Here is a 24,638-nt window from a genome sequence, read left to right as displayed (position 1 = left end):
CATCGTAGATACCAGGACTAAATTTAGTATATACGCCAGACGCGCGTTTCGTCTACAAAAGACTCATCAGTGACGCTCGAATCCAAAAAAGTTAAAAAGGCCAAATAAAGGACGAAGTTGAAGAGCATTGAAGACCAAAATTCCTAAAAGATGACAAGGTATTTTAAATAGCTGCTGTCAAATGATAAGTCTAATTTCTAACTACTGGATTGAGGATTTATTGGGCATAGGACATTTGGGTAAAAACTTCAAAAATGCATATTGGTACATTTGAGCGCCAACACCATAGGACATGATAAATAGACAAACATTTCACATTTTCTTTAATTAAAAAACAATTTTTTTTATTTCATTTTATATGAAGTATAAAGATTTGTTATTCTATTTAAAATTTTAATTTTTATATCAAAATAGTAACATATTTTTTGTTAATTATTTTCTTTTCAGCGAAATAGTCGATGTTTAAATACACTTTAAAAACAAATCCTTTGAAACTAGCAATGTCAAGAAATTGACAAAAAGTTTGGATTAAGAACAAAACTTTGCGACAAAAAAAAAAGATTTTAGCTTCCCAATTGTAATGTTATCAATTCTATATAGCAACACTGTCTCAGCATATGCATATGAAGTAATAAAGTATTAATGTATTCAAAAAGGGAAAGAAAGTCTATAAAACCTGCCAAAATCCAATCCTCGACAATATCAACGAACATGAAGGAACGGAACGAATGAAAACAGTTGTCATATTCCTGACAAGCCACTCGGTATATGATACATTGAATGTCTCCCATGTGATAAACTATTTCAGAGCTTGAGATTTCATCGATAAAGGATCACTGCTTACAAGAAAGTTATTATAACACCAAGGGTTCCAAGTTGTAAAACGGCCAAATTCATTCCTTCGAAAAGTTTACGAACGGAATCACGAATTTGTTGATAGGTATTGAATGTCTATTTTAAATATAACGATGCATAAAATCCAGTTGTCGAAACCACAAACCCGACTTCTTTTTTCCTAGTGTGACATCACAGACTGAAAATATCATCAAACATGTACTAACAGAAGGAACACAACGGATGCTACATCAGAATCTAAATCTATTTACCATTCCTGACCACATTTTTAAGTTTTGTTTCATATTGCACACCCGTCAGATTTCTATGTTGTGTTATTCATTTTTTTGCCATGTCGATGTCGGTTCGTATTCCAATAATGAGTTTGATTGTCCCTTTGGTATCTTCCAGCTCTTTTTTAGAAGTAAAATTAACATAACGGCATGGGTTTGTTGTAGAGGACTGCATGGTAGTCAGTATTTTTATACACGTCTTGTCTTTTAATCGTTGTGTGATAATCTTTCCATTGGCAATCATTCCACGTCTTCTTATTTAAATACAAATTACATGAAGTTTGTATATCACTTATATTTATTTATTTTTTAATCGACCTTACTTTTCATGAATGTGACCTACCGAATTAGACTATTTACCGGATTTGTTATCGCATAAGCAACACGACGGGTGACACATGTGGATCAGGATCTGCTTACCCTTCCGGAGCACCTGAGATCACCCCTAGTTTTTTGTGGGCTTTGTGTGGCTTATTCTTTGTATTCTATGTTGTGTCATGTGTACTATTGTTTGCCTGTTTGTCTTTTTTCAGTTTTAGCCATGGCGTTGTTAGTTTATTTTCGATTTATGAGTTTGACTGTCCTTCTGGTATCTCTCGTCCCTCTTTTAGTACAAATAGTAAACTCCTACTATATTTTTAACAGCAATGTTGTCTGTAATAACATAAACGGTGACAATTTATCTGCGCCAGATTCCGGTGGCCAAAGTATTTGAAAATCAAAAAGAAAACTAAAACAACCCGAAGAACAGAAAGTACAGAGTGTAGATTAAGCGTGATAGTGATATAAATTGTTAATTTCATGAATTTCAATTACGTTTTTTTCATAGAATGATTTTTTTTATGACACAGTCTTGTTCTGTTATAATAGCAACACAAACTTGAGCAATTATTTTCTCCGTTTAAAAGTAAATACCTTTCATAGGGAAAGTGATGTAACTATTGTCCAACTTTATATAATCAATAGAAAAAAACCCGAATATTTTATAATTTTTTGAAAATTATCGACGTCTAATAAATTTCAGAAATTAATGAAATTCAAGCATTGGTAAACTATCGATACCTTTTACCAGATTTTAGAATTCATCGTTGTATTGATTCTAGACTCACATACTAATTGTTTGCGTTTTACAAGTCAGGCTGTATTATATATATTATTTTGATTAGTTCAAATTTATTCATAAGTAACTATATATCATGAATTAGTGGTTATGAAGTTGACTAGTCTATCTAATGAGTTTTCATTCATATCACAAGGATATATTCCCTTATGCGTTAGGTAAGCAATGTCTATTATAGCTCCAATATGTTTATAGTCCCTCCCTATCAGTAACCTCTCACTTGGCTGTTTAGGTAAGGCGTGGTATTCCTTGTGGTGTAGGACGACTACAGCTATAGTTCTGGAACCTGCAAAAGGGTTGCATTTAATGGTAAAAATAAATCGGGTTGTAATGTCTGACTAAAGGTGAACCAACATTTTTTTTTAAAAGAATAATTTCGTTTATAAATCAATGGTAAAGTTGAGCTTGCAAGTAAATGTTATTGTATGTTGTGACGTAACTTTTAACGTATAATACCAAATTCCATGAGCAAAACATTTAGAATGTTTGCTCGAGATCCAACATCAATACCAAAAGTTACACCCGTCCAAATTTTAGAATATTTGATCCAAGTTGTAATAGATGCTGAAGCCATAAATCTGCACTGTTTTAAAAACATAATATGATTGATTATGTTTCCATGTTGAATACATGAATGAAGGTACCAAGGAGAAATAAAACACTAGAAGTCGAAATGACACAAAGCCATGATATTAATGATAACCATAGGAAGGACAACAGTTTGCAACACTCAGTTGATTGATTGATTGATTGTTGGTTGCTTAACGTCCAGTGGCAAATATTGCATGCATGATTAGGACGAGAACAAGTTCACAATAAATGAAATAGGTAGGTTTTGTAATTAATGAGACCATCCGGGATGATGGTCGGGGAAATGTTAACTACCATTGATAAATGAGGGTATATTGGATAGGAACATACATTTTGCCTTGCAACAGGCATAAGTAACTGTAAGGAATGTTTAGTCCTCAATGTTCTTCAACTTCGTACTGTATTTGAACTTTTTAGCTTTTTTTTATTCGAGTGTCACAAATGAGTCTTTTGTAGATGAAACTAACGTCTTTCGAACACACAAATTAAAGTTTCAATCCTGTTTATGTTTATCAATACTTACAAATACATATTCTTTATCTAGGGTCATGAAAATACGGTTCCTATCAAGTTTTCTACTATTTGTCTATGCACTCTATTGTTGGTGCGTGTGTCACCATGAATTTTACATTTCATTTTTATATAAAGTTTAATTTCAGAATGACGCAAGATTGCTGTTAGCCAATCAAAGTAACTTCTATAATGAAATATACATGTAACTTAAGTGTTACTATATGATACTTACGATCAATATTATCTATAGCGTAATTCACATCGGAACCAAGACGGGAAGCATTGAAACACATGACTATTAAAGGAACTGTACTGTCTGGAGGAGGTTCTTTATGTTTTTCAACATTTATTGGAATGTGCTTTAATTCCAATTGTGTACGTAACATTCCTTCCAACTCGGTCATCATCTGATCACATAGTTCTTTTTTAACAGCTGCGTACATCTGAATTTTCACTACAATATAAATAGTCGCTTTTAACTGCTTTTAAACAACAGGCACTTGTCTGTGAAAATGCCTACAAAAAAGTAACATGCTTATGTATATAACACAAGGTACTTAACTCGCAGTTTTGAAAAGTGTCACCGGTCGCGAAATTCCGTGAAATTTCGATTCCTTAGCTGTCAACCCCACTAAAACTTGTTAATCTATATTTATTTATCCACAATATTGTGTATAACATGCCTACCTTTGTTGTCGGAAAGTAAGAATAATCTGTACTAATTTTTTATGTGATTAAAAGCGTTAGAAAGAGATGACTGAAAAGAATTTCCATTATCCGTCATCCCGACATTCTTAAACATTCATGAAGAAGTACTTTTTTCCAAGCCTTCACATAATCTGAGATAACTCTGACACATTTTATAGTAATCTCAGACATATAGAGCATTTTTTTGTATGTGAGTTTACAATTACGAGTTACAGATGAAGTGTTCCTTTTTTCCGCTCCATTGATTTTTGCTGAAATTACGGGCTGTAGATTTTGAAAAAGTTCGCGATAAAAATGGTTGTACATATATATAAGTAGATGTGGTATGCCGGAGTGCAATGTATAAAAGTAAACCATAATAGGTCAAAGTACGGTCTTCAACACGAAGCATTGGCTCACACCGAACAGTAAGCTATAAAGGCCCCCAAAAATTACTAGCGTAAAACCATTTAAATGGGAAAACCAACGTCTATAAAAGAAAAAAAACTAGAAACGAGAAACTCTTATGAACCGCATCAACCGAACGACAAAAACTGAACTTCCGTTTCCTTACTTAAGACAAATGCAAATAATTGCAGCAGGTTTTATCATTTTAATAGCTGAACTCAATTAAAGATATATTAATACATGTGAACTTACACTGAACAAATACATTTGATCTATGATACAATGTATATTCAAAATAAAAAAAATAAGGGATGAATGATAAAAGAGACAGTATCATATCGCTGTAAAATGTGAAACAATACCAGAAAAACAAAAACAAGTAAGCTTCAACAAAAAAAAATCCACCATTGGCAATAATATATAATTATACATAAGTAAATCACAATAATTTTGTTGTTATGTATAAATGTACAGATCAAATGGAGAACGGAAACATTTTTACAAAATAATTCATTTTGATGTTCATAGTGAAGTGAAAATTTATAGTAATACCACGCACATATCAAAGCTGGTATATAGACCAAATCTACCCTAGAGGAAACATGAATACAGACTGTTTTATCTTAATTTTTCTCTACTTAAAATGGCTCAGTATTTTGTATCGTCTGGTGAACAAAACTCTACAACACTCAGTCAAAATACCAAGACCAGATATATGATACAAACGAATCTTTAAGAAAGGTCAGGCGGGACAAATTTCTAAATAGCGATAATATATACTGAGTGCCAATGAAAACGCATCTTCGCGCTCTGTTCACGCGAAGAGAGCGGGAGTAGATCGTAACCCTTGGCTAGCGAAGATGATGAAAACGCAACACTTTTGTTTTTAAAAAAAAATCTTATAATTTTTATTTTATTTATATTAGAACTTTGTATAGTTAGTTTTAAATGACTTATAAGACAATTGACGATAACTTTACGGTTGAGTGATTTTTGGAACAATTGCCAAGTAAGGGTTCTTTTGAACGGACATAAACCGAGTTCACCGCTTTTCAACATACGCACCATTTTCACGATTTCGTCATTTAAAGCTTGACTAACATCTGAGTAAATGCCAGGACTTTCTGACAACCAGCGACATGCAGTTTTGTACATGATCCAATGAAGCCTCTCACTACATACAATTACAAGCAGACTGAAGTTGTAGCCTCAACAATAACTCAAATCATCCATAAATTCAACCAAAATGGATCATTTAATGAAAAAAGACATCCCGGGGTACAAAAAGCAAGAAACGCTCAGCCAGACCGATACATTTGGTCTTAAACATATTCGATATTGACTCTGATGGGTGTACACAGGTCACTAGAGTTCAATGGTGGTCACGGTAGATCCTTTGGAGAAATTTCAGTAAAGCACCATTTGCGCAGAAATTGTTAAAGAGCACCAAAGTCTTTTAGGGACATATAAACGGACGTAAGGCGTTAATATCGAGTTCTGTAGACCAAAAATCATTCATTGTGAACCAAAAAACCGTCAGTGGTGGTTACTTAGACATTTGGCACCCTTTTTGGCCAAACGTCATGTGTTTCACACGATTTGGGTCCAATCGAGAACATTTTGCATCAGATTGGACATGGTTTAGACGACGAAAACCACCACCAATATCATAAAGTCAGCTTGAGTTTGATATGCGGGACAAGTGCAACAACATTCCTTGGGATCACATTTACCGTCCGGGATGATTAATTCCACGGCGCTGTCGAGATTGCGCTGCACAACAGGGTTGTAACATGTTTTGTTAGGAATGTGAGTTGATAATTCGACATTGGATCTTTCGTTTACCTATAGCCTCTGAAAGATGACAATGAAACATTTTTGTTTGATATCGATCTATTGTTAGAATAATTAATTTTTAAAAACAATTAATTTTGAAAGATTATCATTTCTAATATAAATTTTATTTTTGAAAAACCAAGTGTTGAGTTTTCATAGGCACTCAGTATAGTATTACCTGTCGAGTTCTTCTGTGAAAACCACGAATCAATCCTTAGCTGTAATTCATCTCTTTCTTTCTCAATACTATTCGCTTTTCTTTGTAAAGTGTCAAATTTTCTACAATCTGTTTCAATTAATGTCACCAACTCTTTATTTTTTCTGGTTAATTCTGACAGTTTGGTGTCCAGTCGATTTATTTTTCGTTCTTTTTCTTCAATTTCCGTCTTCATTAGTTGAATTGTATGTTCAGGTTCATCTAATCTGATTTTTGTTTCCGTCGTTTGTCTTTGCGCATCAGGGATCACTTTTATTCCTTTTAGATTTGATGCTTCCGTTGGTGCTTTCTTCATTGCTTCCATTGATGCTTCCGTCGATGTTTCCGTTAAGGCTTCTTTTGATGCTTTCGTTGATGGTTCCATTGATGCTTCCGTTGATGTTTCCATTGAAGCTTCCTTCGATGCTTCCTTAGAAGCTTCCTTTGATGCTTCCTTTGATGCTTCCGTTGATGCTTCCTTCGATGCTTCCTTTGATTTTTCCTTTGTTGTTTCTGTTAAGGCTTCCTTTGATGCTTCTGTTGATGATCCCGTTAAGGTTTCATTTGATGCTTCCATTGAAGCTTCCGTCGATGCTTCCTGTGATGCTTCTGTTGGTGCTTTATTTAATGCTTTCGTTGATGTTTTTGTTGATGCGTCCGTTGATGCTTCCGTCGATGTTTCCGATAAGGCTTCCTTCGATGCTTCCGTTGATGTTTCCGTTAAGGCTTCCTTCGATGCTTCCTCTGATGCTTCCGTTGATGTTTCCGTTAAGCCTTCCATTGATGCTTCCTTTGATGCTTCCGTTAATGTGTCCGTTAAGGCTTCCTTCGATGCTACCTCTGATGCTTCCGTTAATGTTTCCGTTAAGCCTTCCTTCGATGCTTCCTCTGATGCTTCCGTTGATGTTTCCGTTGAGCATTCCATTGATGCTTCCCTCGATGCGTTCGTTGATGTGTCCGTTAAGGCTTCCTTTGATGCTTCCGTTGATGTGTCCGTTAAGGCTTTCTTTGATGCTTCCTTTGAATTTTCTGTTAATGTTTCAGTTAAGGCTTCTTTCGACGCTTCCTTTGATGCTTTCGTTAAAGTTTCCGTTAAGCCTTCCTTCGATGCTTCCTCTGATGCTTCCGTTGATGTTACCGTTAAGCCTTCCATTGATGCTTCCTTTGATGCTTCCGTTGACGTGTCCGTTAAGGCTTCCTTCGATGCTTCATCTGATGCTTCCGTTGATGTTTCCGTTAAGCCTTCATTCGATGCTTCCTCTGATGCTTCCGTTGATGTTTCCGTTAAGTCTTCCATTGATGCTTCCTTTGATGCTTCCGTTGATGTGTCCGTTGAAGCTTTCTTTGATGCTTCCTTTGATTTTTCTGTTAATGTTTCAGTTAAGGCTTCTTTCGACGCTTCCTTTGATGCTTTCGTTAATGTTTCAGTTAAGGCTTCCTTTGATGCTTCCTTCGAAGCTTTTGTTAACATTTCCGTTAAGGTTTCATACGATGTTTTATTTGATGCTTCTGTTGATGTAACCTTTGATGCCTCCTTTGATGATTCAGTTGATGTTTCCGTTAAGGCTTCCTTCGATGCCTCCTTGGATGTTTTTTCACATGCTTCCTTCGATGCTTCTGTTGATGCTTCTGTTGATGCTTCTGTTGATGCTTCTGTTGATGTTTCTGTTAAGGTTCCATTCGATGCCTGAAGTTCCGTTGATGTTTCCGTTAAGGCTTCCTTCGATGCTTCCTTCGATGATGACGTTGATGTTTCCGTTGATTCTTTATTTATCATATTGGCGTCAATATGCTGTTTAAGATCAGTATATCTATTTTTTAGCTCCTCATTTTCTGTCCGAAGTTTTTCATTTGTGTTCTTGAATGTGTTGATAATTCTATTTTGATCTTTTAATGCATCTGTGAGTTGCGATATTGAATATGCCAGACGCTTCTGTTAAATATAATCATAAAAATGTAGTAACCCATAAAACATTGTTGTATGTTAAACTTCTTGTATATGTATCATATCAATTTTTGAATATCTACCAATCGCAAAATATAAAGCCTAGAGTGAGCATTTCGAATCCAAATAATAAGGTGAAAAAGGTTATGGAGGGGGTTGGGTAGGTGCTCCGGAGGGGTATACAAATTCTGCTTCATATGTGACAACCTTTGTCTTGATCATTTATAATTTGATTCGCTGCAAGTGATATGTCTCATTGCATGATGTCACATTTTACAAAAAAGGACAGGATTGTGATTACAAAAAATACTCGTCAGTTATGCTCGAGTTCGAAATATTTAAAAATCCAAAATTAACTACTATAAAAAAATTAGTAGCGTATTCACAAACTAGAACAACAAGTATAGCCACAGCCGGACAAGGAATCAATGCATTGTATAAGGAAAATATCCTTCTTAATTTAAGCATGGTTTGCAAAATTTTGTAAAGCAAAATTTAGTAATTAAATGTCCGTTATCTCATCTATACCTCAAGACTATAATGTATTAATTGTGAATGTGATACGGTATATTTATCAGCAAGGCCTTGGCACTTTTGAACATGTGTTCTTGAATAAAAGACGAAACGTTCTTTTAAATAATAAGTTCAACAACGTTTTGCTCAGACACTGGTGATGCCAAATAAAGTCTGCGTAGAAGCTAAAAGCTATCGAATACCAAACGAGTCGGGTACTTCTTGAGCATCTGATATAGCCCCCTTTTTCGGTGATGCTCGTTTTGCTCTGTGTTTGGTTGATTTGTCATGCAGTTGTTAGTTTTGAATGATAAAGGCTTGTTACTACTCATGATGATTCTATATGATTATGAGTTCCTTGTCTTCAAGTATTTGTGTTTCAGCGGTTTTGAAAACCGCTTTAGACGCATGACTCTAATTAAACTTGTTTCATGCAACTGCAGCAAAATGCTTACAAATTGGCACTACAAACGTTTTAAAAATGTACAAAAACCCGAACTAGCGTAAATCCAAAAAGAAGGATGTAGTTATTTGTGTTTGTTTGTCGTAGTTGTTTTTTTTTGTGATGGTGTTGTCATTTTAACAAGATGAGGGTAATTTTATATGAGGTCTTTTCTTTCTTATTTTATACATTATTATATAGAAACCAAATATATTATGAATCAGTATAAAGAAACATATGATATGTTACCAATATTTACTTGAAGTAAACTGCTATTAGCTTCTTATTAATTTATTTAAGAATTGAATGCTTCTTTTTGTAAATTTATTGGGGTGTAAAAGCGTTGACCGAAGTACATTTTGTATGAAGCGCGGAACCCTATAAAGGTACAAAAAGAAGCATTCAATACTTATAATTACATTTTTTAGCTAGGATTATAAAAACACGATTTTCATGAAGTTTAATTTTTACATTCACCTGTGCACTTTATTGTGGGACCTCGTGTCATCATGAATGAAATGTTATTGTCTCATGCAATTGCTTACGGAATAACATGTGATGTGCAATTAGCCAATCAGAATAACGTATTATAATGAAACATACATCTAATGTAATTATTGAGAAATTTAATGTAAAAAGATCTGCAATTGTTTTTATCATTCGTTATATAGTTTAATTCTTTTTAACTACATCATTCTTATCATTTAAATTGTAAGAACTATAAAAATGTTAACCTTATTTGCTTGTTCTTTCTCAATCAGCTCATCATTTATGCCTTCCATATCCTGCAAAAATAACATGGCCAATCATGGTCACCATGGGTTTTTATATCAAAAACAGATTGAAGAAATTGGCACATCGGTTAGCTACAGTTGCATCTAACCAAGCCTGTGACAAAAAACCGTGATTGTATATTTTGTTTAATTTTGAAATCATTTGTTTTAGTTAACATTTATGATTTGGGTGTAGAAGTTGGCTTTATATTTATTTTAATGGTTGAGAGCAGAAAATTACACTTCTTTATACGAGATAAAAGTGAAATTAGCAGTGTTATATTTAACGTTGGCATAAGCAGCACAAGGTTAACCTAGCCGCAAAACCAGGTTCGACCCATTATTTTGTCTTAAAATGTCCTGTACCAAGTCAGGAAAATGGCTGTTGTTATCTTATACTGCGTTATTGTGTGTGTGGCATTGTCGTTTTGTGTTTTTGTTGCACTTCCGTGTTTCCGTCGTTTTGTTGTTTTCCGCTTGTAGTTGATATTTTCACCTCAGTTTTAGTTTGTAACTCGGATTTGTTTACTCTCGATCGATTTATTACTTTCGAACACGGTATACTACTTTTGCCTTTAATGTTATTATCATTTGTGCTATTATCATAATTCTATAATCATCATATTTTTTATCATTACTAACAGGCGAGACCCTGACTAAAAATATACCAAACGATAAAGAACAATAGAAAAAAGCACACTATGTAGAAAAAAAATAAAAATATTCTAACTCGAGAAAAAAAACATTTATCATTTTAAATCTTTGGCCGAGCCCATGTTCCATCGCAAATGCATAGTAACCCAGAGCCCAAAAATAATCAGTAATCTCAAAATATTTGGCTATGTAGTTAAATAAATTTTATAGATCTGTGAATAAATCGCTGGTTTCAGCACAAGTTCTATCGATTTTTAATGTCAGATTGATTGAATATAGACTAAAATTATGCATGCTTAAGTATTAGTTAACTAGTATAAGTATGATTTCGGCAATGTAGATATATGTATTTCAACAAGTTATTAAGAGTCGGTATTATCTAATTGAAAGAGTAGGTATTGCTTTCCTTCATAAAAAGAATGTCAAACGTAGATACAAGTATTTTTCCTATATAATTGGGAGGAACCCAAACAGCACTTGCATACGGAGTATATATCTCTCAATTGATACGATATTCTCGGGCTTGTATTTCCTATCACAATCTTCTTGATATAGGATTACTGCTCACAAGAAAACTATTAAATCAAGAGTTTCAAATGTTGAAGTTGAAATCATGTCTTCGTAAATTAACGGTCGCCATCAGGTTGACCGTTATGGAATAATCGTTACACAGATGATATCAGATATGTTCCTTATGTCGTAACTACAATCCCCTTCCCTTTTCACGAATGTGTCCTACCGAATTAAAATTGTGAATGAAAATGGGAAATGTGTCAAAGAGACAACAACCCGACCATAAAGCAGACAACAGCAGAAGTTCACCAACAGGTCTTCAATGCAGCGAGAAATTCCCGCACCCGGAGGCGTTCTTCAGCTGGCCCCTATACAAATATATATACTAGTATACTAGTTCAGTGATAGACTATCTACCGGCTTTGTTATAAAATAAGCAACACGACGGCTGCCACATGTGGAGCAGGATATGTCTAACCCCCCCCCCCCCCCCGGAGCAACTGAGATCACCCCCAGTTTTTGGTGTGGGTGTTGTTTTTGCTTAGTCTTAGTTTTCTATGTTGTGTTTTGTGTACCATTATTTGTCAGTTTGTCTTTTACTTTTTTAGCCATTGCTTTGTCATTTGTTTTCTCTCTATGAATTTGACTGTCATTTTGTTATCTTTCGTCCCTCCTTTATTACTGTTGTAAATTATACTCAATATTTTACTGGCGCTTGAATGTCTAATATAACCAGAGAAGTTCAACTACTTAACTCGCACACTATGAGAAAAAGGAGAACAACCATTTATATTTGATGCTCACTCAAAATCCTAAGTCAATAGATCTTGAATTTGTGTACATGTGTGTTTGTGGTATTTCATAACATGCGTAGAAAAGAGTGGTCAAAGTGAATAAAAAAAATCTGCTAAGTCACTTGATATCACTCAAAACTACCTGGTTATTTTTTACAGGAAGACATTTGACGCACAAAAACATTACTGTTTACAGTTTCCATTTTTATCATATCAATTCAACATGCAATGTTTTTGCTAGATTTATTTACCCTAAATCTCGAATTCGTCCGTTATAGTTCAATAGTTATCGTAATATTTTGAATCAATACTGCCTGCAGCATCAACAAATATGTCGTTATCAAGGTTATAAGTCATAAATGAAACAAGATACATTACCTTCAAATTGCTGATATCAGATCTTCTACCAATTCGGGTTTGATCACTTTCAATGTAATGTGGCACAAACTAAAAATAAAAATAATAGATATAGGAAGATGTGGTGTGAGTGCCAATGAGACAACTCTCCATCCAAATAACAATTTAAAAATTAAACCATTATAGGTTAAAGTACGGCCTTCAACACGGAGCCTTGGCTCACACCGAACAACAAGCTATAAAGGGCCCCAAAATTACTAGTGTAAAACCATTCAAACGGGAAAACCAACGGTCTAATCTATATAAACAAAACGAGAAACGAGAACTGACACAAAATTTTGGGATTTGGTGGTACTTTTTAAAAATCAACAGAGGCAATTAAACGCATATTCTTGTCACAGCAGCTGGAGGTTTGGACATGGTACCTTGCCTAAATTCCATGCATCTCATCTTCTCATGGTTTGATTTGGAAATAAGAGTATAAAATGCAGATATTATTTAAATAATTTAAAACCTCGTACTTATTTACATTCGTTGACTAATCTAACCGACTCAAGTCAAAATGTTCCTTATCTGTTTTTTTTATTTATCAATAATCAAATTAAAGCAAAAATCCTGTTCGCCCTCCTCTGAGTATTTAAATCATAAACGGGAAAAGAAAAAAAATGATAAAAACGAAACACATATACGTACACTTTCCAAAAGAATTTCACTGTATGCTTTGCGTGTGACGTAACCTTCATTTAATACATCGTACAGTTTGTACTACTCATCAGTCACTTTATCTGTAATCTTAATGTTTAACAGCAGTACTAATGATATAACTGTGTATATTGTAAAAATATAGATAAACTTTGTTAGTTATCCTTATGAATAGTATATTGATTTCTTAACATCATTCTGTATAAAGTTCATTTTAGTATCTACAGTATTAACTTCTTTTAGGTAGGTTAGATACGCCCTTCAGGTTAGTGCGATTTAAATCTTTATCCACATCTATCTACGCAATTTTCATCCTTTCCCTTTTTGAATTTTATTTTAGATTTTTTTTTCTTCATGATTATAATTGTAAAAGTTTACCAGTTGATGATCTGGTATTAAGCTGAAGTCTACCCTCGTGGGTGATATTTTCTCGCAGTGTTGAAAACCCACTGACCCTGTACTGTTTTCTGGTAGCTCTTTGGTTGGAATGTTGTCTATTTGACGCATTTGTCGTCTCCATTCTCACTATATCTGTTTTGCCCTTATTGTGAATACAAAATCAAAACAAAAATCATAACACTTAATCAGTGAACCATGAACAGAAAAAGACGAATATTTGTTTTTTGAATAATTGGTTCCCAGTAAATGAATGATTTACGTATAACATATGCTGTCAATAAAACATCAGGCCTCATGAAGTTTCCAAATTTCAGTGTACCTTTTGACGCATACATCTTTTTAGAATAAAATTGCAAAAGAAGAACGACTTAGAATTTATGTTCTCTCAGCAGTCATACATATTGAGAGCTAAAATTAAATCATCTGGTTCTAACTGGGTATCTGTATGTATTGCATTATGTATGTATCAGAAAGTTATCATCTTGTCAATATCGAAAAAGCAATCATGCAGGACTTTAAAACTTTATTTATAAACTATAAATCTTTTGAATTGAATATCATGTGACTAAGACTTCAAAATCGACGCAATTATGAGATTTGCAATCCGGCTGTATAGTCTTGACCCTAATATGATTCAATTCAAAGTGAAATACGATTTGTTAGAATCGGTACACACATAAACTTATACAATGGGAAGGACGACACATAAGGTCCGAGACCACAATTAATTCGTAGTGCATTTCTTTGAGAACATAAATGAAAATTAAAAAAATCCAACCTGCGCGTTATCAATGAAATTTTTACAGTGTGTTGTTACTGTGTACTACTTTTGGGACAACTTATATTAAAATTATAGCAAACTTCAACGGCTCTAACTCAAATATGGACAATTTTATATTTAGGGCGTCTTGAAATCTTTTGACAGCTTCCAAAGTGCTAATTTGTAACATTTTTTAGCTGGACAAATCACTACTTTCATTTAAAATTATGGACCCAAATTTTTTACAGTGTAATTTTACAACCCTACTTGCAATTTGAGGCATACAAATTGGAGAAAAAAATTTGTAAGGGGTATTAAAAATATTGGCAAGTAACCCACTGTCAACACTAGAGACTATGGATAACGAAAATCAAGGGACGATAATTGTGGTCTCGGACTATAAGAGTAAGACAGTTTAAACATAATAAGCGTAGTGGGGTCGCAGAATAAGCGGTTTGAGAACGTGGTATAATCGTAGTGGGTCATTATAGAAGCATAATAAGGACGTAGTAGCATCGTGGAGGCAACGAAAATAGACATTTCATGTCGCTCATACCGCGACCTTACGGCACGATCTGAATTTATAATATTTTAGATCGCATTGAGCGTGATGCGATCGTAGTCTATTGGGACTTGGGCTTAAGACAAAATAATTGTATCTATGTTGGCCATTCTTTTTTTTATGAAACAAAGCAATACCAACTCTTTCAATTTGGCTTTTAGTTAAGAATATGGAAAGGTCAAATGTTTTAATACTATTGCAAGAAGAAAGAGAGTTGCATTGTATGTACTCTAAAAGATCTTTGGAATTTGTTAGTATCCACATCTGTATCACGCCACCTCTAGAATAGGCAGTTTCACAATAACTTTGAAATCCGTCTTTGATTGCTGATAAAATAGATGTAATAATTTTGAAAGAGGTTTCGTATAGCACTTGGGAGACTCAGCAAAATACCGTTGTTTGTAAGAACACTTATGAAGTTGAGGTATCCAATACAGTGATGGAAGATCCAGTTCTTCATCTTTGGTTGAAATTCCAAAGGAGCATAGAACCGACCTATGATTATCCAGGATTTCCTCTCTTCTTCGGTAAGTGTCATGAGGGTATATGTTGAGTTTCCAAGTGATATGTCAATACCTGATTCGTTTATCAAGCAGTTTATTTAAATTGCGTTCTACACACAAACACGATGTTGTTTGGGGCTTTATCTGCGGGGACAACACCATATTTGTCATGGAGGTAGGATAAGTGTTTTGCAATATTTGGGTCTTTAAAGATTAACGTAGTGTAATATATTTGTTATGTAATAATACAATCCAGTTTCTATAACTAATTTATTAACAAGTACATCGTTTGATGGTCAGACTACAGAAAGACAACATTCAATTGATTGAAGTTAATTATGTTTATTTAAGAACGCACAGACGTGAGAGTTGCTTATCTGTCAATTATAAATACTGAAACAGATGATACGGTAATAAAGTGAGGTGAACTTTATAACACTTTTCTGGCCTTAGATAAAAACAAATAAAAAACAAATTAACTCAATTACAGAAAAGTTATGTCTTTTCATGGCTATTGATTGATAAGTCCATATCAGTTTGAAAACAAATAAAATGTTAGATCACAAAGATTCATTCCTTAAAGTTTATCTGCACTGCAACTATAATGTCCTACTATGAAAATAAAAATAGAAATGTTCGCTTTTGTCTTCTTTTTATTTCTTACACTTATTGATATGTACACACATGCACTGCAAATTACTTAATGCACTTCAAACTGTTGTGAGGATTATATATGCCTCTTTATAAATCAACAATTCATTTCAACACAAAATCCTTCAAATGCGACGGTTCTTTTCTTTTTCTCTTCGAATAGCTAGGTTCCATTTGTTCAGTCATGTTTGGCGGTTTCTCGATTCGTAATACGGTAGTTGAAAATAAAACGGTTCAACTTTTTCCTGGACTGTTCCTTCTTTGATTTTCTTCATACCTTCTTTGAAACTCTGAACTGCTTGTTCAGCACAACCATTACTAGTTGGATGCCACGGTGCGGAAATGTGATGTTCAACTCCATGGATTTCACATAATCGGCCAATTTTTTACAGGTAAATGCGGCTCCATTATCACTTATAATGAGATCACATAATCCATGAGTTGCAAACCTTTGTTGAAGTTTTGCTATCGTAGCTTCGGATGTTGTAGAATTCATTACGTTTATGTCTATCCATTTTGAATACGCATAAACCATAATTAGAAATGATTTGTTCATGACTGGTCCTGCAAAGTCTATGTGTATTCTTGACCACGGATGGCTCGGATATTCACACGGATGTAACGGTGGTTTTGCTGGTAATTTTCGGTTTTCCTGACATCTGTAATAATTAACTACAGTTTATTCCAAGTCATTGTCCATTCTCAGCCACCATATAAAGCTTCTTGCTAGACTTTTTATTCTAGTAATCCCTGGATGTCCTGGGTGTAATTCACTTAACATGGCTTCACGTCCTGGTTGTGGTATAATTACTCTTCCTCCCCACAATATGCATCCATCCTGACTACACATTTTCATTTGTTTCTACTATAATACGGTCTTATGTCTTCACTGGGACATTTTGACGGCCATCCATTCAAAATATATCTAAGCACCATAGACAGTAATGTGTCTTTGCGTGTTACTTTTGAATTTGTTAAGCATCAACTGGCGTAGTGGCTAAATGTTCAATTAATAATTTAGTATCACCTGGCGTTGGTGTCCTTTCAATGTTTGTTTTCAGCGGTAGTCTACTTAAGCCATCCGCATTACCATTCAGACTCCCTTCTTTGTATACAATCGTGTACTCTTATGCAGCTAAAGTCAGTGCCCACCTTTGAATTCGAGATGCAGCCATTGTAGGTATATAGTTTTATCTTCTCGAAATAAACCTATCAGCGGCTTGTGATCGGTTATGATTGTTTCGGGGTGTCCATACATATATTCTTAATACCAAATATTATGGATACACTCTCCTTCTCAAGAACGGCATAATTCTTCTCTGCTGATGTAAGTGTTCGAGATGTATAAGCTATTGTAATGGGCATTGGTATTGATAGACCCATTCAGTTTCTTCATTCTGATTTGTATCAACGACCTCACAGCCTAATCAACTCAGAAAGATATATAAGTGACAGACATATTGCCAAGTCCCGACTTATATTATTTCTCAATATATTTTAACAGAAATAAGTTAGAAAATACTGTAAAAAGCAAACAGTTTCTTATCTTTTCGTTTATTGTACATCTATCATAGCACGTTTTGCATCTTTTCCAAACAAAAACAAAAAACAAAATAAACAACGAAAATCAACATTCAGCTCATTGTTGAAGGCCTTACGGTGACCTATAGTTGTTGATATGTGTCCTTTTGGTCTTTTGTGGATAGTTGTCTCATTCACGGGCAATCATACCACATCTTCTTTTTTATATGTTAATCCAATAACGACGTGAAAACTTGAAAGTTGCCTTTCAGACGATACATTTGGTAAAGCATTTCGTGGCGTCATTGTCGTTCATAAAAAAATCCTCTTTTGAACTGAATAACACGTGACTAAGACTTCAAAATCCGCGACGCCATTATGAGATTTGCAATCCGACTGCATAATATTGACCCTTATATGATTCAATTCAAAGTGAAATGCGATTTGTTAGAATCGTTACACACATAATAAAATTGAGAATGGAAATGGGGAATGTGTCAAAAAGACAACAACCTGACATAGAATAAACTTATATAGTGAGAAGGAAGACACATAAGAAAATGATGTTTTAAACATAATCTATCTCATACTAATTAATAGTCTCAGAAAAAATACGATATGATATTCGGGTGGATCATAGAAAGGGGAAAAATTCAAGTGCGTCAAATGTGAATTCTATTTTGACAAAGTAGAAATTGATATACGTTAAAACCTCGATAAAGAAGGGAAATAGAGTAATATGAAATATAAGTTTTTTTTCAAATCTCGATTCAATCATTATGCTTCTTTAATTATGACTGTAAACGCTGTATTTGTAAACCCTGATTATCTTCTCCGCGGAGACGACATTAAGAATTTAACGACGGACAATCTTCTTACTATCTGAATGGAAGATATGACTGACTCTATCCAGGTCATATACTGTTCTAAGCTTTACCATAGCTAACGTTTGTTGATTGGTTTGGACAATTCGAAACTTAGTTCCCCCAAGGATGACTGGGGCAACGAAATATGGTCATTTGGACTTCTCCCGACCGGCAGTCAAACGCCTGCAGAAGAGGGGCGTCCGTTTGGCTGTGCGGGATATATCAAGTTCGTCGTCACGTCTGGTCACAATGGGGACGTTAAATCCGATGCCGCTTATGGAAAGAGAGCGCCACGCTCTTTGCACGTTAAGAACACTTGCAACAACTCATTGAGGGGTCCATAAGTGGCCTGTTGCAAGACAGCGTGTCTGTCCCTATCCAGTATACCCTTATTTTCATGTGGCAGTCCAAAGTTCCCCCGCTATCATCCCAGATGGCCTCTATTATGACAAGACATTGTCTTATCGGGGCCTTTTATAGCTGACTATGCGGTATGGGCTTTGCTCATTGTTGAAGACCGTACGGTGACCTATAGTTGTTAATGTTTGTGTCATTTTGGTCTTTTGTGGATAGTTGTCTCATTGGCAATCATAGCACATCTTCTTTTTTATATTAAGTGTCGAAATTGAACTCTTTATTTTAGCAATTAGATTTTGCCTGATTACCAATAATATATATCGATATACAAGAAACATAATAGATAAGTGTTACCTGTGTACTGATATATATTATTGCAATAGCCGAACATCCTGACCCCAATTCTTGTAAACACAAATGATTCTATCCAATCTCACTGCTACGTACATATTATACAAGAAATCATAGCTATGGACAAACCCTTTTTTCTTGCCTAGATTATCAATGTTCATAGATGGCAAGATAATATAAAAGGGAGATATCCAAACCAACTATTTTCATTTGAATATCAATATAAATGGCAGTGTTTATCTCGAAAAGGGGGTGGGTGTCTGTGTGCGATCTTTTCACGGTAAAACACCTATATGTCTCTGGTAAAAGGATATTATACAAATATAGCCTTTGTATGAGGTCGATACACGGATATATTGACCTGAAAGAAGTATATTGACTGAGGACGAAGTCCCAGGTCGATATACTTCTTTGGGTCGATATATCCTCAGATTAAGATTTGTTTTCGTCAAATAATCGATCACAGATATCATTTGTTTCAAAACGCTTTTAAAACGATATCCTGAAATTCATTACATGACGTCACAAAGAAAATCGGTTTTTAGATATTCTAAAAATAACCGTGCAATATGCTCTGTGCAATATGCTTTTTGCTATCCGCCGTTTTTCTCTACCTTCGAAAATATAGTTAAACGAATCAAATTTGTTAAAATATACGAATTAATGATATAAACCCACATAAATTAATATTTTTTTAATTAGCATAAATACGCATAGCTATCATGCAAGGGTACTGCTATTTCATCATAGTTGATAATATTTTTTGACGAATAGGTAATGGTTTTAATTGCAGGTGTTAAAAGGTATCGACATCAGATTATTTTCTGATTCAATCTTCAACCTTGAATTAGATAACACCGAAATTTCTCGACCTCATCAAATATCATATTCTTACGACTCACCACAAATGATTATTATTTTAGGTCCCCCGATCTTTAGAGTAGGGTTTAGCTGGGTTGAACGTTGTCTAGCTCGCATTATCAAAACAGCAGACGATGAAGAAGAGAAGTCCATTATATCGAAAGGCAAAAATTTGCAAGAAGAAAATAATACCACTCTCAGATGATGAAAGCAACGATACATGTATGCTATCATATTTTTCAACAATGCTTAATATCTATCAAGAAGATAGGAAGTATATGTAATTAATTTAGACAGCAACATAATTAAACAACAAACAAAACAATTTATTTCTAAAGTTCAACTCACGATCTTCTACATAGACATGTCATTAATAAATATTTTTTTAAAGTCTCTAATCTTCCCATAATACCCTAGTCCCACTAGGCCACGATCGCACTACGATCTGTGAAAAAATGCAAATATTGATGATCGTGGTATGATCGTGTAGGTCGCAGTAAGGTCGTACCACGGTCGTGGTGAGGTCTTCAAGATCATGAAGAGCGTGGACAACTTTGAACATGTTCAAAACAATCGTGGTACGGTCGTGGCGAAATCATGTCGTTGTAAAAGCGTAGTGAGAGCGCACTAAGATCGTATTAAGATCGCAAAGATCGCTGTACAATCGTAGCGAGAACGTAGCGAACGCGTGATTCTATTCGGAGAGATTGCGCTACGATCTCACAGCGACGTTATGACGACCTTACTACGACAATCACGTTCTCACCGCGATCCAACTACGCTTCCACTACGACTTTACTACGCTGTTCATGACCATAGTACGATTCTAGCACGCCCTTGCCGTCCTTATCACGCTCTTCTCACGACCTTACTACGTTCACACTACGACCATCATTTCTATTGTCATTTTCACATAAAATATATAAAAAAAAACTCCCTAGATTTTGTTTGTCTGAATGTATTCATCCATTTGCTCTAACGGCTCAACCATGCTTCTCGTTTTTATATAGATTAGACCGTTGGTTTTTCCCGTTTAAATGGTTTAACATTAGTATTTTTTGGGCCCTTTATAGCGTGCCGTTTGGTGTGAGCCAAGGCTCCGTATTGAAGGCCGTACCTTGGCCTATAATGGTTTACTTTTATAGATGTTTACGTTGATGGAGAGTTGTCTCATCGGCACTCATACCACATCTTCCTATATATATTGACACATCTGTGTCATCTCTGCTATCGTTCACTAAAATATCGTCATTTGAGCTTTATGGACAAGCAAAAGGTTGTAATAAAGTTTGATTGGTCATCTCTTGATGACAAGTTTTATACTACTTATGTATATAGTATCAGTTTAATTGGAGTCTGGAGCTGGCATGTCAGTTAACTGCTAGTAGTCTGTTGTTATTTATGTATTATTGTCATTTTGTTTAATATTTTCTTTAGTCACATCTTCTGACATCAGACTCGGACTTCTCTTGAACTGAATTTTAATGTGCGTATTGTTATGCGTTTACTTTTCTTCATTGGCTAGAGGTATAGGGGGAGGGTTGAGATCTTACAAACATGTTTAACCCCACTAATGTTGCGTCTGTCCCAAGTCAGGAGTCTTGTACTATTTTTAATTTTAGTTTCTTGGAGTTTAGTATGGCGTTCATACTTTGCTCCTTCTGCCTCTACATCAACCCCTACCACCACGCCCATGTGTTCTAGTAGATTTTGGTGGCATGACTGTATTGTTTCCGAGAAATCTCCGTTTTAATCAGAAATAGAAGGAATGGAACTATATTGATATGAAACACGATATTGACGGTATTGCTGATAACGTAGTAAGATCGCGGTATGAACGTAGTATAATCGTGGTAAGAACGTGCTATAATCGCAGTAAGATCGTGTTGCAATCGGATAACTCGTGGTATGGTCGTAGTGGGAGCGTGAAGAGCGTAGAAAGGTCTTTATAAGCGTAGTGAGGTCGCAGAATAAGCGCGGTGAGAACGTGGTTTAATCGTAGCGGGATCGTTGTAGAAGCGTAATTAGGACGTAGTAGCATCGTGAAAGCAACGAAAATGAACCTTTTCATGCCGTTTATACCGCGACCTCACCACGATCTAAATTTATTTTAGATCGCGGTGAGCGTGGTGCGATCGTGGTCTAGTAGGACTGGGGCTTAGATGTAGAGTAGTTTTTAAAACACGTAAACAATTATCATATAAGCAAAAACATAAAAATAAGTGAAATATTACTGTGAAACAATAAACAGGTTTAAAATCAAACTTTTTGACTATTTATGCAATATATATATTATATGATCCGTTCATCCTATATTGTCTCTTAAAATTCAAGAGTCAATCTTAAATTGAGAGTAAATTATATGGCCTTCCAAATACCGTTTCGATCCCTAACATCACTGAAGAGACATATATTGTCGAAATCTAGATCTGGTGTACTAAAGAAATATTGACACCGAATGTTTGTGGCACAACATCGTAGCCACAAGTTAACATTTTTTTTTCTTTCTGTGACGTATTAAATTAATATTCAGATCCATTTTGTTACATCTTGTGATCAATTTTATTTGGCAATCGTCAATGGCAGTCAGCAGGGTTAAAGAACATCAGTTGTTCGACCTGTTAGTCAAATGCGTTTTGTTGAAATATACTTTTTCACTTTTTTGGTCTTTTGGAAAATGTTGTTTGTGCTGTTTTTAGACCCTTCTACAACGAAATTTGTTTGACATGCACACGTATAAAAATTGCGGTTTTTATCCAACGCAATCATAGGTTTGAACGTAGTTTTCAATTTAGACTCGTTTATATTTTTTGTTTGGGCATGTATCATATTTTCTCTCCGGTTTATATGATCCGTTCATCCTATATTGTCTCTTAAAATTCAAGAGTCAATCTTAAATTGAGAGTAAATTATATGGCCTTCCAAATACCGTTTCGATCCCTAACATCACTGAAGAGACATATATTGTCGAAATCTAGATCTGGTGTACTAAAGAAATATTGACACCGAATGTTTGTGGCACAACATCGTAGCCACAAGTTAACAATTTTTTTTCTTTCTGTGACGTATTAAATTAATATTCAGATCCATTTTGTTACATCTTGTGATCAATTTTATTTGGCAATCGTCAATGGCAGTCAGCAGGGTTAAAGAACATCAGTTGTTCGACCTGTTAGTCAAATGCGTTTTGTTGAAATATACTTTTTCACTTTTTTGGTCTTTTGGAAAATGTTGTTTGTGCTGTTTTTAGACCCTTCTACAACGAAATTTGTTTGACATGCACACGTATAAAAATTGCGGTTTTTATCCAACGCAATCATAGGTTTGAACGTAGTTTTCAATTTAGACTCGTTTATATATATATATATATATATATATATATATATATATATATATATATATATAAAGTTTGCACTTGTCCTAAGTCAGGAATCTGATGTACAGTAGTTGTCGTTTGTTTATGTAATATATACGTGTTTCTCGTTTCTCGTTTTGTTTATTTAGATTAGACCGTTGGTTTTCCCGAATGGTTTTACACTAGTAATTTTGGGGCCCATTATAGCTTGTTGTTCGGTGTGAGCCAAGGCTCTACGGGGCGCCGAATGGGACTCTTGTGGTTTTGTACAAAATTCAATTCTGTCATAACAAAATCATTTTTGTCTTACAAAACTATGTGTTACAGACTTGTTTTGTGAGAACTTCAATTTTGTGATGACAAAATTCATTTGTGTAGACAAAATTCATTTTTGTCATGACAAAATTCATTTTTGTAGACAAAATTCATATTTGTCATGACAAAAGTCAATTTTGTCGAAAAGGTATGCAAATATAAACATATTTGCATACAAAATTGACTTTTGTTACCTGATATGGAAATTAAATCACAAAAGTCAATTGTGTGAGGTACGATTCAATTTTGTGAGACAAAATTGACTTTTGTGAGACAAAATTGACTTTTGTGAAACAAAATTGACTTTTGTGAGACGAAATTCAATTTTGTGAGACAAAATTCAATTTTGAGAGACAAAATTCAATTTTGTGAGACAAAATTCAATTTTGTCAATTTTGTAAATTTTGTTGAGGCAAAAGTCAATTTTGTCAATTTTGTTGAGACAAAAATCAATTTTGTCAATTTTGTTGAGACAAAAGTCAATTTTGTCAATTTTGTTGAGACAAAAGTCAATTTTGTTGAGACAAAAGTCAATTTTGAGACAAAAGTCAATTTTGTTAAGACAAAAGTCAATTTTGTGACGACAAAATTCAATTTTGTGACGACAAAATTCATTTTTGTGACGACAAAATTCTATTTTTGTAACAACAAAATTGACTTTATGAGACAAAATTGACTTTCGTGAGACAAAATTGACTTTCGTGAGACAAAAATCAATTTTGTTGAGACAAAATCAATTTTGTCAATTTTGTTGAGACAAAAATCAATTTTGTCAATTTTGTTGAGACAAAATTCAATTTTGTCAATTTTGTTGAGACAAAAGTCAATTTGTCTCACATTGGTCAATTTTGTCTCACATTGGTCAATTTTGTCCCACAAAAGTCAAATTTGTCAATTTTGTTGATCACATTGGTCAATTTTGTCAACTTTGTCTCACAAAAGTCAATTTTGTCAATTTTGTCTCAC

The 24,638-nt window shown here is 34.4% G+C and overlaps 2 protein-coding genes across 2 annotated transcripts in view; one reads left to right on the top strand and one right to left on the bottom strand.

The window, feature by feature from the left end:
* Window positions 1-2,296: 2,296 nt before the first annotated feature.
* Window positions 2,297-13,249, bottom strand: LOC143069228 (uncharacterized). Its single transcript, XM_076243760.1, has 6 exons — window positions 13,163-13,249; window positions 12,491-12,559; window positions 10,113-10,163; window positions 6,461-8,411; window positions 3,584-3,805; window positions 2,297-2,533 (listed from the first exon to the last, which is right to left on the bottom strand). Exons 3-6 carry the CDS (start codon window positions 10,158-10,160, stop codon window positions 2,322-2,324), a joined length of 2,433 nt encoding a protein of 810 aa, XP_076099875.1. The 5' UTR covers window positions 10,161-10,163; window positions 12,491-12,559; window positions 13,163-13,249; the 3' UTR covers window positions 2,297-2,321.
* Window positions 13,250-13,404: 155 nt separating this feature from the next.
* Window positions 13,405-24,638, top strand: part of LOC143069227 (interferon-induced protein 44-like) — a 90,274-nt gene continuing 79,040 nt past the window's right edge. Inside the window, exon 1 of the mRNA XM_076243759.1 lies at window positions 13,405-13,436. The gene's annotated coding sequence lies outside the window, so the exon portion shown is untranslated. The remainder of the gene's footprint in view (window positions 13,437-24,638) is intronic.

The sequence above is a fragment of the Mytilus galloprovincialis genome, chromosome 3 (assembly GCF_965363235.1).
Source record: "Mytilus galloprovincialis chromosome 3, xbMytGall1.hap1.1, whole genome shotgun sequence".
In the NCBI taxonomy this organism is placed as follows: domain Eukaryota; kingdom Metazoa; phylum Mollusca; class Bivalvia; order Mytilida; family Mytilidae; genus Mytilus; species Mytilus galloprovincialis.
Note: the sequence above shows the minus strand (reverse complement) of the source record. Positions and strands in the feature narration are given on the sequence as shown.

Excerpts from the sequence above, each read along its gene's own strand:
- LOC143069228 (XM_076243760.1), bottom strand. The coding sequence starts at position 10,160 with ATGGAAGGCATAAATGATGAGCTGATTGAGAAAGAACAAGCAAATAAG. Across the intron at positions 3,806-6,460 it reads TTCACAGAAGAACTCGACAG|TGAAAATTCAGATGTACGCA; the intron begins GTAATACTATAC and ends TTTATATTGTAG. Across the intron at positions 2,534-3,583 it reads CGCTATAGATAATATTGATC|GTTCCAGAACTATAGCTGTA; the intron begins GTAAGTATCATA and ends ACCCTTTTGCAG.